The following is a 14,549-nucleotide window of genomic DNA, read 5'->3' on the forward strand; positions in this document are numbered from 1 at the left end:
TCGTAAGGCCAGTAATGTTGTGGAGATGGAGCTGGACTCCCTCAAGATGGTGTCGGAGAGGCGGATGCTGTCCAAGATAAAGACAATGTTGGATAACAACTCCCACCCACTCCATGACATGCTGGTCAGTCACAGGAGCAAGTTCAGTGAAAGACTGTGATTACCAAAAAGCACCGCTGAACGACACAGGAAATCATTCCTGCTTGTGGTCATCCACTTAACACACTGTTTACTGCAACAGCTACACCCTTCTTGCACATGTTCTTTTTCAGCTATTTATTAATAAGTGACTTTTATATATATATATATATATAAGCCTGTATATATTGTGCTATTCTTAGTTAGTGTATTGTCTGTCTCTGTTAATGTTTGTTTATAATGGAGCACTGTAACAAAATATAATTTCCCCTAGGGATCGATAAAGTATTCTGATTCTGATTCTGATCACCATAGGACCGCAGCAGGCCTGCCACTTCGCAACGGGCAACGTGAGTCAAACTGGGGCTGCTCTCAGCTTAAAGGGCCTGCAAATGGCTTGGCACAGAAGCAGGGGCAGTACTGTTAAGCTCGAGGGCTGCCAAGACCCTTGGTGGGTGACTCTCCGACCCCTCCAGGATCTGCACCGGCTGAAGAACCCCTGCCACGGCACCCCGCTTTAAGGTAACAGCTGCAGCCCCAGGGTTAAAGACTCTGATTGGGATGCTAGAGGGTTTATGAGATTGCACAACTGCGTGAGCCACCAGCACTTGGTGCTTCTCCACAAAGCCCTTTGTGGGGCTTAGCATCATGTCTCTATGAGCGGCACAATGGAAGCTGGAAAACCCGGGGACCACATACTTGCAGCCTGGTTCCAAAACCGTAGTGCGTGCCACCCTAACAACAAGCACCTGGGGTTGAGGGCACAAGCCAAAGCATGGTATCTTTTCATTAAACAGGGTTATCTCTTGGCGGCCATAGTCTAAGCAAGCGCACAATTGTTGCAGGAAAGGGTGCCCCAGGATAACTTCAGTGCCCTCAGCCATGTTGGCCAAAAGAAAGTCTACATTGTTAACACTGCTCCCCACATGTACAGGCAGGATGACCTCACCCAGGATGGCCAATCCCTCTGGACCAATGCCTTGTAGAGTCTGAGCAATGGATGCCTGCACCTGGGGTCTTGACTCTGCGGGGATGGTGTTAAAATAGTGGAGGGGCAGCACATTCCGCTGTGCATTTCCCATCCCTGTATTACTATCTGGACACACATCACATCTTGGCCTCCGTTATGGAACACTGTGCCTGGGTCAGGGGCTGGGCCTCTAGTGGCTTTTACAGGCTTTTGTGCAGGTGAGCGAGGAGAGGGGCAGTTCCTCTGTAGATGTCCTATGCCGAAGCAGTTATGGCAAACAGCCTCCTTCCTGCTTGGCTTGTTAAATGTACTCCAGCTTTGGCGCCCACGCTGGTAAGGTCTTTGAGCTCTCTCTGGTGGTTCATAGCTTAGCATATGAACATTCTCCCGTAATGCAGCTGCTCGGGCCCTCTGTGCTGCAGAGACTCGTGCGCCTGGCTGCATAAGCTGTGTGACTGCCCTGGCGGCCCTTTTCGTTGTCTCGAACCTGTTGCAGATTTCATTTGCTCTTGCCAGGGTGCATGGTTGTTCTTCTAATAATTTCTGGACCATTTCAGCATCTGCCAAAGCATTAGTGAAGATCTCCACAGCAATACAGTCCTGCTCCAGCTCGGAGCGGGTAGGAAACCTTCTCATATATATCATCTCTGAGGGTGTGCAGAGCCTCACCTGGTTTCCTGATTCTCTGCCGTAGCTCAATGCCAATGGCTGCTGCATGCTCTGAACACGGTCCATAGGCAGCCTCCACCTCCTCCACAATCCTCTGGTAAATCCAGCGAGCGGATTTGGGGTTTTTGTGGACTATGGCTCCAGCCGCGCCCCTCAGGCTGAATCTGAGTTGGACAGCCATGGCCTCCTCTGTCCAGCAGTTGGCCTTTGCACAGGTCTCGAACTGATAGAGAAAGTCTTTCCATGACCCTGACCCATCGAAATGGTCTGGTTGTAATGTGGGAATTTTCTCCTTGCCCCTCGTCTGTTCATCAGCACTACAATCCGCAAAGCCACTGTCTTGCACCCTAAACAACCGCGTGGCCCTGGCGTGGCTTGTTTTGAACTGTGACCTTGGCCATGCTTACAAAGCCCACACCCCCCAGCTGGTGCTTGTATTACCATGGGGAAAAATAGCCCTGAGCTGGCATTTCATAACTGTATTGCGCAGGTTGGGGTGTACCTGGCATAACGTGTAGCTTCGCTGGCTCAGTAAACTGTGGTTTTGTAGGGACATTGCAGGTACAGTTCATGGCGGTGAATGGCTGGCTGCATGGCAGAGATGTAACAATCCGAGATAGGTGATCATGTGTGCCATGCCGTCCCACTGTAAGCGGTGTAGATGTAATATTACCAGGGCCTTCACAGTCTGAGTACTGAAACTGCTTAAACTCGCTGCACACTGCATTCTGCTTTGCTGTTGGTGTTAAGAAAGGTTTGGTGTAAGCTGAAGGTGGCAGGGTGAGATGCCATGCAGCCTCAAACTCTATCATATTGGCTGCTGCTATGCTTGCCGCTGGCATTAACTCTATGTCTGTGATGAAGGGGTTGCCGCTATAGATTCTATTATTTACATTAGTAGCACTTTCCACAGTAACTGTGCCACTCTCCGGGGATTCTGACAAAAATGGGTTGCTACTCTTACTGAAGTACATTACCATGTCATCCCCTTCAGCATCTCCCGGCGCCGCCATTCTCTCTGTCTCTCTCTGCACTTTGCGGAGTTTAATCCCGGAAAAGAGCCCCCAGTGTTACCGTGCCAGATCCACGGCCCCGAACTGTAGTAAGGAAACCTCTGACAGTTACTTGAAGGTTCCGTGACTGGCTCGTAGCCGGCAACTAGCTTACTGTACAGGTCAACTCCGCTAGTAAAAAGATCGAAGGAGGCGTAGAAAAACTGCTTCACCGAACTTTATTTCTTCTCCAAGGCACGAACACCGCGTACAGTGGGCTGAAACAGTTTACTCACAGCGAGCATCGCCAACACAACTCTGGCTGCCGAGGGAGTTATTATATTCCTTTTACTAATTTTCTTTCCGCCTCTTCTGTTGCTAACCGTTACTTTTTCCCCTTCTCCTCTCTCTCCACACACACACCAGGGTAGTCCCGCAACACACATCCCGAATACATTTCCCATCAGGCTTCACCCTTAAAGGGCCATGCCTGTAACATTTAGCTAAAGTTATGACTCTGCCTGATGTTCGGACTTATTGCAATCCTGCAACCTGATGCCTCCCTAATGGTATGGTGTGATGGAAATGGACCTAAACCTCTAAAGTCGATTATACTTCAGTAGTGGTTTGAGAAGTTCACATGGATATTATGGGCTTTTGCATTGAGGACCCAGACTGTCACGGTTTAGCATGGCAGACCGTAGGGGTGTAGGGAAGGAGGACCCAGGCGCCGTGCTCTGTGTGTAAACAGTGCGTTTATTTACAGTGTATGGAACTAAACAACAATAAATTGCCGTGCTTTCCCCAGACTCCCGTGTCGTGTCTTCTCCCAGTGTTTGTGCTCTCCGCTCCCGTGTCTCAGCAATCCCCGTGCTGGCTGCTGTCTGGCACTCCACACCTCTCCTGGGGACACAATAGAAGCAGCCGTCAGGACACATATAACCGCGGGCATACACACACTAACTGAGCTCAACAGGATGACTAATGTGGAGTCTCACGCAATGATCCCGGCGTCGGTGGGAGCTCCAAGACTCTCCTAAGTAGCTCCCCGGACGAGGCCTGATCAGCAGCAGGCAGTGTTGGGGAGTAACGGAATACATGTACCGCCGTTACGTATTTAAAATACAAAATATGAGTAACTGTATTCCGTTACAGTTACCGTTTAAAAAGGTGGTATTCAGAATACAGTTACTTTGTTGAAATAAATGGATTACACTGCGGTACTTTCCTGTTTCATATTGTCGCGGGTCAGGACTGTTTGGGTTTTGTTTGACAGCTACGTTCTTTTGTTCCGGGCGGCAGCGTTACGGTTGCCATGGTTACAGGGCGACGCTCTCTCTCTCTCTGCGACTGTGTGTTTCCTGGGTGTGAGAGCGCCTTTTCGTTGTTGTTGTTGTTGTGCTAAGCTAACAGGCAGAATGCTACAAGCATAGCTCTAAAGAATGTAGCATCATGGGCAGTGTAGTCCGTGTTGCAGGGAGAATGGACTGCCATACACGTTATGGGTCTGTGAGCGCGAGGAGGGAGAAAAAGGCAAGGCAAGGCAAGGCAAGGCAAGTTTATTTGTATAGCACAATTCAACAACAAGGGGAGTGGAAAGGTACGAGTTGTCATCGAGGAAAAACGGGAGCTGGAAGCATGTAAATATAATAAATATAATATAATAATAATATAATAATATAATAATAACCACTTCAGCCAAGAAGAGTGCCTGACGAGCCCAGTTGTAAGTAAGCTATTAGGACTCGACTGTACACCGTGTTTGTGTTTGTGTTTTCCTCCGAAAACAATAAGTTCCGTTGGAGCAGTCTTTCAACGCCTCTCTCTGTCTCTCGCAAGAAAAGTTGACCCACACAACAAAGTAAAGCTATTTTTCGGCTACGAGCCGACAGGGACCCCGCCGTATTAGTCAGAGGTCCCTTTACTACAGCTCGGAGTTGCGGACCTTCAGTAATAGTAATAAATCACACAGCAATAGTACATTCACGTTGTTGTAAAAAGCACGATAATATATTAAGTAATCCAAAGTATTCAGAATACGTTACTGTCATTGAGTAACGTAACGGAATACGTTACAGAATACATTTTGGGGCATGTATTCTGTATTCTGTAATGGAATACATTTTAAAAGTAACCTTCCCAACACTGGCAGCAGGTGTGTGGCTTCGGGTGTGGCCAGTCCGCCAGCAGGCCTGAAGGCGCCCGCAGAAACACATATTCACACACGCAAACAGGGAGAAGGACAGCAACACCAAATATACATACAATGATAATATAATTCATAACTGCTCAGGGATCCTGGGTCACTCCAACCCAGGATCCCTGACACAGACACCTTTGCATTCTAACATGCCATGACCTCGTCTGACTGCTAATTTTTCGTGTGCCAGAACAACTTTCAGACAAACAAGCATAAACAAGGTGCATATTGAGCTCACTAGTATTCTTCAGTTAGTTGACACGCTGAAAACACTCTCTTCCGTCCACTTCAATATAAAGTCAGCTACACCAACTGACTGGTTCCTTTCCAGCAACAGATTTGTCATTAATGAACCTCTGTAGAGTGAGAGACATTCACCTTGTGTAAGAGAGAGAGAGGCTCGTCTGCACAGCTCAGCCTGTTAGAGCAGACGGCAGCTGTCCGACCTGTGCTGTCACATATGGTTGATACCCCATGATGCAACTGGGCCAATTAAGGTTATCCCATGAGAGCATTTGCCACCTCGCGTGTTTACACACATGCTGGAATATCCGAGGTGATGCTGACAGATTTCTTGACAGCATCAGATGAAAAGAGTGTTAGTAGGTGCAAAAAGGGAGATTTGCACGTAAGACTTTGGGATAGAGTCCAACATTTGAGTGTTAACTCAAAGACTTAGTCAATGTATGGTTTCCATAATGTTGGTTTTAATGGCCACTTAAAGCTCAATGGGATGGTTACTGTAGGTGTTTTTTGTCCTTTTTGAACATTTATAATTGTGTTTTTGGATCATCTCCACAGACACATTCAAATTCTTAATAAGGTTAGTAACTTAGTTTTCAAACTCAGGGTTGATTTTCTTAGGGGTTACAGTAGAAGAGAGGGTCACCAGGTATTTAAAGTGCAAACAGTCAAAGATTGAGACAATCTGATCAGCTTTAGTGTAGTTTTTAGACCTGCTATGTACAGTGCAGTAGATACAATGTGGTGACCAGTGTTGGGCAAGTTACTTTGAAAAAGTAATTAATTAGTTACTTCTTAAAAAACTGAGTTAGTAACTAAGTTACAATATTCTAAAAGTAATTAATTACTTGAAAAGTAACTATTGCGTTACTTTAAAAAAAAGTTTAACCCTCTGGGGTCCAGCGTGTAATTGGCCATTTTAACTACTTTTGATGTTTCCTCTACATTTCACCTTTAAAAACAGTTTACTTTGCCTTGTTTGGTATCATCCTTTTCAGCACAACCTCACATGTCTGAATTTACAGTTATGTTTTCATTTTGACATACTGTATTAACACAATTGATCTAAAATCCGACAAAAAACATAAAATCAGAGTAGAAAAAGTTATATTTTTCACTGTAACAACCACTAAACATGTTTAATGAATCATATTTCATAACTTTAAATGCAAATATAAATGGTCAATTTTAAAATCCTGTGCACAAGTTTTGCAAACAACAAAGTTATTTGCATCAATTTACCTTTTACCTTGATTTTTTTAATAACCATTTCAAACTATTTACAGAACAATCAGCTGTTCTTTATTCAATAAGATGCCACACAAATTATTTGTGCCACTCCAAAAAAATAATTTCTGTCCACTATAAAGGAGAACATCACAGCCTGATACCTGCAGGTCTGACAGCAGCAGGTGTATCACTCCTGTTTCTACCTGGAGACAGCAGCCGCCTCATTGTTATGACACACAACACAAAACTATCCACAACACTACACACTAACTACACAAGACAACACATTAGCTACACACTCCAAACACGATAAACGTCACAAATCTCTCACATCTTAAAACTCGCTCTCTCTCTCTTTTTCTGCGGTCTCTCTCTCTCTCTCTCTCTCTCGTCACTCCTAAAACTTCCCCTGTTTTTTTTGTTTTTTTCTTTAAGTGGTCATATGATTGGCTTACCACGACTACTTTATTCTTCCTCAGTCAAACAGCAGCACTCATGTGATTGTTTTGCCCCCTTAGCTCCAGGTGTTGTGCTAGACAGTGATCGTGATTGCCGTCTGCGGGAGCGCGCGCAGCTGCTTAAAGCTGTAGCGTCCAGTTTACTTACAGCTACTTCCGTGCAGCTGATATAAAATGCGGTAAGCTGAACACAGCTCCAACTGTCTGTTTGTTGAAAAATAGTAGTGGACCGCGTTTTCTTGTTAGTAACTGTAACGGCGTTGTAACGATAGGAATAGTAATTAGTTAGATTACTCGTTACTCAAAAAAGTAATGCCGTTAGTGACGCCGTTATTGTAACGCCGTTATTCCCATCACTGGTGGTGACGTCAGCATGAAGTGTGGTCTCTTGCTCCAGTGGAGGCCTTCTGCTCCCAGGTGCCCCATTAATCCTTTATGCAAGCTAATGAGCGTTCCTGGGGGAAGCTCGCAGAGGGAGACACTAGTTTTACTGCTTCATACTAAAGCAACTCACAGTTACTTATCTGCTCACTATTTTGAATTATTCTGCTAGATTTCTCTCATGTACCATGTTTGAATTAGGAAGCACAGATAGTTTATTAAGGGTGGATGCAGGAAACAGCCAGCCTGACTCTGTCCTGAGATTAAAAAATGCATCTGTTGACAGCTCTAAATCTCACTGATTAACACACTATATCACTTTTGCTCAGCATGAATTGAAATAAAGTTAAAAAGGGGAATTTTGTGGTTGTTTGTTTCACTTGGCTCTTTATTTCTCCTGGCATTAATTCCTGCTGTGTTACAAGTTTGTCGATGAAAACCTGCCAGGTTTAACTCATTATACCTTCCTCCTTCCTCTAGTTGGGCCCTCTGCTCCAGTAGACCAACATTTAAGTTTTCCTTTCTGGTGCCTAAACAGTTAAATTGTTAACCTTATATTCTTGATCTGTAGATTGTCGATGCTGTGTATCCTATAACCGTAGATGGACGTGTCTATGAAATCAACTTAAAAAGAACTGTATTATGGTTTTAACACGCTTTTATGAATAGATCTTTTGAAAGAAATTGCCATTAAAACTTGATGTCTGTAAACTGACCAAGTATAGCTGATTTATTAATAATCTACAGCTACCTTTTGGTCCTCTGGTTCCAGCTTCTCCATTGGAAGTATTTGCTGCTTTCTTTCAGTCTGGGCTGATTTTCTGTTTTCATAAATTCTTCTTCAATCTTAAAATGCATGAAACTATGACTGATTACCACCATTTTCTGTGATGTTGGAGAGCAAACAATAAATTAGTCAACAGAGGAAAACACTTGGCAGATTAACCCTAATCAGAACAATAAGAAATAAATAAGCTGCAGTTCTAGTGCCAAATAATTTTAATTCTAATGCGCTATTGAGCAGTTATGTAAATTGTTTAGAAAATCTCATCAAAATGCAAATGAAAAACATAACTAGTCTGATATTGCCATCTGCGTTACTAACGATGCAAACCGAATGTGTGATAAATATATAAAGGTTCCACTTATTGCTAAATATTAGCCAGTAAACAGCATTTATTACACAAACATTACAGTACATCGTTATTTTGAAGAGCGAGCACTCGGCAGCCGACACGCATGCGTCCTGGAGCTCCGTGCAGGCAGCGGGATGTAGCGCCGCTGCTGTGTCTCAGTGCGCACCGAGCATCCAGAGCGCACGGTTACAATGAGCTTCCCCATCGGTCCGACTGAGAGCCAGCGTCAGTACCGACATCCCAGCAGCAGACACACCGCCACAGACACCAGCTCCGTCCGCCCGCAGCAGGATGCCCGGGGGAAAGAGAGGGCTTGTGGCACCGCAAAACACTTTTCTGGAGAACATAGTCCGGCGTTCAAGTGGTGAGTCCACGCGTAGGAGCGAAGCTTGCTTTGGGTTTGGTTTTACCAGATCGCTTGGACCAGGACTTTGATGGAAAACAGTGTGTGTGTGTGTGTGTGTGTGTGTGTGTGTGTGTGTGTGTGTGTGTGTGTGTGTGTGTGTTTTATATCAGTGCAACGAGGGAGGTTTGGAGGATATAATCACATAAAGTCACTTTATACCTGCATTTATTTGTTTGCTCCCCGTGTGAGGCAACGTGAACCCAATATTATTCATCAGCTGATGCCCGTCAAACCCAAGCAAGAGATAAAAAAGAAGCTGATTTCAGAAATGAGAATATTTTCCAATCACATTGGATTTTGTTTGCGTTAAGGTCCCTCAACAGTTACAGTTTACGCATCGCCTTTAACTTTTCATGTTAAATTATTGAGTTTATGCGAGGCCATTATGTCGCCAGTTTTTTTTAAATAAAGTTTTTTTTGTCATAAACTGAAGTTATTATTATTATTATTATTATTATTATTATTATTATTATTATTATTATTACACGGGAACAGACTGAAAGGACTACACAGTGGTTTGAATTTTTTATAGCATGCTCCGTCATGTAATGCTGTATCTGCGTTAGGTTTAGTTAGACGGAATGAACGATCTGCCTGGTTAAATAATAAAAACGTGCCCCCCTTTCCTTGAATTGCTAGGTATTACTCTGCATCACTGTTGACTGCTTTTTTGTGTTGTTTCTGCACGAGAGGGAAAAAAGCTATCTTTCTCGTAAACTGCGCCTTGTCTTGGCACCGGCCTGAAAACGCGCTCTCGTCTCTATTAGATTGATTGCTTTCCTTTATCTTCCCAAAAACGTCTGCCGGGTAATTGGCCGGAATGACTTGTGAACTGAGGAGGTTCAGGCTGTGTGGTGGTATTGAGGTCAAAAAGATGGTTCCGGAAAGGTGTTTCTGTCGCTTGCCCTTAGTCAAAAAAAAAAATTTGTTGTAGTTTCTCTCGTGTTATTTCGTTTTTCTTTTCTTCTGTTTAAGAAATCACAAATGAAACTGTCTGGGATGATGTGAGTAGCAAAAGATGTTGATGTTGTACATTGTTCTCTGGCCTGTCAGCTCCTCCATACCTCAGGATTGATCTCAGGATTGAACAAAATCCATCACCGACTGTTTCAGTGCACCTTGGCATTGATTGTCCAAGTCTCTGATGCTCTGCTGGAGTGCTGGAATATTTTTTTCCAAAACCATATTCATTTGATATTTGATATTTTAATTATAGTGGAGGAGAGTGCTGTCACATAAATCCGAAATCTCCCATAACTATTCAACTGAACGGAGGTTAGTGACTGCAAAATTCACAGCACCTGGCTCACATCACTTTCAGATTTGGTGTTTATGTGCCCTGAGCGTGGTCATCGGTAACACTGACAACTTCACCAGTGCCAAAATGTTCTGTCCCAGGATAAAAGCCTGAAAACACGCCAATCACTCTTCCATCAAGGGCACAAGGAGAGCCAAAAAAATAGCAAAATTCAAATTTACGTTTTACATTTACAAATGTAAACTTACATTTAAATGATGACAGCAGCCGAAGTGTGTTTATGTAGAACTTCAGTGAGTAATGATGGGTATACAACCCCAATTCCAAAAAATGGATCATGGCTTCTTCTTTGCAACCTGGATTTGTGGCTGGCATGGTGAACTCTGCTCACAGACAACGATTTCTAGAAAATGATGCTGTGATTTCCGACAGCATCTCTTTCAATTCCGTTCTACAGTTTATAGACATTGTTTTTTTGCAGATTGAGGTGAACCTCTGCCCATCATCACTTCTGAGAAACTCTCCCTCCCTAAGATGCTAATTTTATATCCAATCATGGTACTGACCAGTTAACAAAAGTTCCTTTAGCAGTTTGTTTTACTTTTCCAGCCCTCTGCATGTTCTGTTTCACAAAATCTATGAAACGTCGCTGAAGTCTTCTTTGTTTGCTCATGCATATCCACTATCCCTCCTCTGCACATGTCCAAACCATCTCAGTTTTGCCTCTCTAACTTTATTGCCCAACCTCTACTCTTCATAGCTGCCATCGATTCCTCCTTATTGTTCCTCTTCACTTCCTTATTTGTTAACTTTCCTCCATCCACCTTTGTCTCTATCTCATTTACTTCATTCATCAGCTCCTCAAAACACTCCTAACATTTTCTCAGGACACACCCTTCACTCATTAGTACATTTCCCTCTCTATCTTCAATCGCTCTAACCTGCTGCTCATCCTTTCCGGCCTGAGCTCTCTGCCTACCCAGTCAGTACAAGATATGCAAATCACAGCATTCTGTTTTGTTTTATATTTTAAAAAGCATCCTAGTTTTTTGGAGTTGGGGTTGTATTTCCAGCTGGAAGTTGAGTACTGCTAAGCAGCTCCTGTCATTTTTAAGGACATTGGAATGTGTTGGTAGGATGAGCTCTTACAGCACAACAGATTAAAAAAAACAAAAGACTTTAAATGTATTATTTCTTTCATTCGGCTTTAATAAAAATTAAACAGTAACAGGTTTCATAGCCTGTCACACAGTTCTCTGAAAATTAAATCAGAGCTGTTAACTTTGGAATAATCTATTAAAAGTGGGTTTTAATAAAGTCCCACGATGGCTTTAGTTTTTCTTCAGGTGCTCCCGTGGTATCTGCCTTCAGGCAGCCATACTGGGCAGATACCACAGTCCAGCTAACAACTTGGCTGGGATGAAAGAGGAGAGTGGGAAAAGGTCAAGATGATTCAATGTGTTTTTTGTGTGTGTGGCATTAAGTCTTAGTCAGCACTTTAATTTTAAAGAGCCCACAGGAGGCTGCAGTCATCAGGTTTCAGGCTTAAAACGAGAAGGTGATAAATTAAGTAACTCCCGTTCCCTTTAGTGCTGAAAAATCTGTTAAGTAATTGTTTGGAAAGTGACGCAGAGAACAGATGAGGCTGATCTTGTTCCGGACTCTTCTGTCCATCTCACCCCTTACCCATGATGCTCTGCGGATTTTTTGGGGGATCATTTTTCAGCTCCATCAGCACGTGAGCCTGAAGCATTTTGCACTAAATTAAATAAAAAAGTTATTTTAATCAAATGCCTGTTTCAAACTAAACTTTTGGGTGAATGAAAAATCTGGAGATGTTCTCCTGTGGGTGGTGCCAGAGAACACATCATATTAGGCTCAGTGGAGATGGTGGAAGGTGGACAAGGCCAGGTGAAAGTCTCAGATGTATTGGCAACCCATAAGTTTTTTCAGTTGTTCATTTACTAGATTGTTAGTGCAGACATCTGAGACTCGTGTAAGACTTGGCTTAGTTTTCATCAGTTCGCTGAACTCTGAATAAGATTTGAGGTTATGCTTTGCTGAGCTGATTATAAGTGAACTTACACCAAAAGTCCTCCTAGAAGCAAATTGTTTGTTTTTGCTTTGTGCATTTAAAAATCTTCAGTTTTCCTGAAACCACATACCACATTTCCATTTTCTGTAGGGTGTTTGAATGTTCTCTCTGGGTACTCTGGTTTTCTCCCACAGTCCAAAGACACGCAGTTTGTGGGGTTAATTGGTGGTTCTAAGTTGGACGTAGGTGTGAATGGTCTGTCTCTCTGTATAATCCCACCTCTTGCCCTATGGAGCAGGGACAGGCTCCACTACGTGGAAGTGGATTGATGGAAATTTCCAGCTAATCTGGTGTTGTGGGACATTGATTCAAAGGTTTTATTTCACACAAATAATATCCCTGCTGAGCTCTAAAGAACCCACTCTATACAGTACTTGGATTTTCTTTTCCATTGAATCCAGGAAAAAAAATAGTTACAGTGAAGTTTAAAAATATTATCCGTGATGCTTCCACAACCACAAAAACAAAATTCAAGGTGTTTTTACAAGCCATGTCCTGTTTGGATATGGCCTTCCACTCCTCATTTTTCATGTTGTAGAAGCGCTTTCTCATAACAGGAGGGGCTGTTAAAAGAAAAAAACTTCTCTTCTTGTAGCAGGAAAGAAAAACGTGTCAGTGGAGACATAAAATCAGTGAGAATATCATTTTAAAACAAAGTCACTGAAAACCAGCCCCAGGTGATACTTTGACTGTCAGCCTGCTGTTACGGCTTCATGAAGACAGTTAATATTATAAAAGGTCACCGTTCCCCTTTGAATATACTCGCACACTTTCAAATGCCATCTATATGCTTTTCCAGTATATCTGTGGTCACATGATCATTGCAAGGCGTTCAGCTGATGAGTTTTTAAAAAATATACAATTGTTAAAAATCAAATATCACCCAGTCAGTGCTGGCAGGCCAATGCAGTGATAGAGGTTTTCCCCTGACTACAGCAAGAACGTTTTTATGATCGCTTTTTTTTATCATTAGATGGCTGACTGGTGAAATCAATAGAGTGTGCTGCTTGAGGGTTTTACTCATCAGTCTGTAAATGGCTGAAAGAGCTGCTGACACACCTTCAACAACTCATCCGCTCGTGTCTCACTGCAGAAATTTTATTGTCTTTCCAGAGCTTAAATGCTGTTTCACAGAGTTTTCCTCAATGCTGTAAATGTAGAACAGGTGGAAATGCTGCTTTTTGTGCATACATGCAGTCTTATTTGATTGGCTGCTACAGTATCTTTTCATCCTAAAATCCAGCCTTTTACCAGCCAACTGTTTTTATTTTGGAAGAGAGAAGTCTCTCTGAGTTACCAGGACAATATTCCTGGCAGGTGATAAGGGACATCACTGCTTTTGCATGTTCATTCCAAATACTGCTGTCTGTTTTTTGACTTCTCAGACATGTTAACCAATGAGTTAGCTTCATAAATATCCATTCTCTTCCGCTTATTCAATTCAGGCCCACATTGGGGTTGGAGCCTATCCCAGCTGTCTTAAATCAGCGGTCCCCAACCTTTTTTGCGCCACAGACCAGTTTAATGTCAGACAATGTTTGCACGGACCAGCCTTTCAGGTGTCGCGGACAAATACAACAAAATAAAATGATACAACCAAGACAAAAACTGTGGTCTTTTGTAAATATAATAATAAATGTGAATTCACTGTGTAATTGTGTAAATTTATTAGCAGCGTCCTCCTGAAATGCGCCAACAACATTGAGAGCAACGTCCTCCTTTAATGCTCTCTGGTCGCTATGGTAATGCGTAAATATTTCTTTCAAAATAAGACACACAACTACAACACGGGAAAAGACAGAGTTAATGATAAAAACCCTGAAAACCATAAATTTCACACCCGAGCCTTATCTCTCGCGGCCAGGTACCAAACAACTCACGGACCAGTACAGGTCTGTGGCCCGGGGGTATGGGAGCGCTGTCTTAGGGTGAGAGGCAAGAGACCGTTAGCCTCACATAGAGACAACCATTCGGGCACCTAGAAACATCATTTAATCTAACCCCACTAACTGCATGTCTCTGGGCTGTGGGAGGAAGCTGGAGTACCTGGAGAGAACGCAAACACGGGTTGAACATGCTCCACACAGAAAGACCGGCCTGATGGTGGAAAAGGAGGTGTATGCTGTGAGGCAACAGTGTTAATCACTGCACCACCATGCAGCCCTTAAATATACTTTATATAATTAGTTACTATTACAGTGAACCTTTATTTACTTTGTTAACATTATGATATTGTTATTTGCTGTAATCACCTACTTTTTAATGGAAAGAGCCTTGAAAATGAAACAGTTGTTACTATTTTCTTGCTCGTGTGTTTTGTTGTGATTTCGAGGAGATGCAAACATCGGAGAGATCGGATAGATTTAGCTGAAG

General features: G+C 43.1%; 1 protein-coding gene across 2 annotated transcripts in view; it reads left to right on the plus strand.

Annotated features, from left to right (window-relative positions):
* Nucleotides 1-8,559: 8,559 nt before the first annotated feature.
* The window catches only part of kcnh5b (potassium voltage-gated channel, subfamily H (eag-related), member 5b), a 183,642-nt gene continuing 177,652 nt past the window's right edge, over nt 8,560-14,549 (plus strand). For both annotated transcript variants that reach the window (XM_026151082.1, XM_026151083.1), the window contains exon 1: nt 8,560-8,781. In XM_026151082.1, coding sequence (XP_026006867.1) covers nt 8,709-8,781 — 73 coding nt within the window. In that variant the 5' untranslated portion in view covers nt 8,560-8,708. The remainder of the gene's footprint in view (nt 8,782-14,549) is intronic.

Source organism: Astatotilapia calliptera, chromosome 19 (assembly GCF_900246225.1).
Source record: "Astatotilapia calliptera chromosome 19, fAstCal1.2, whole genome shotgun sequence".
Lineage (NCBI taxonomy): Eukaryota > Metazoa > Chordata > Actinopteri > Cichliformes > Cichlidae > Astatotilapia > Astatotilapia calliptera.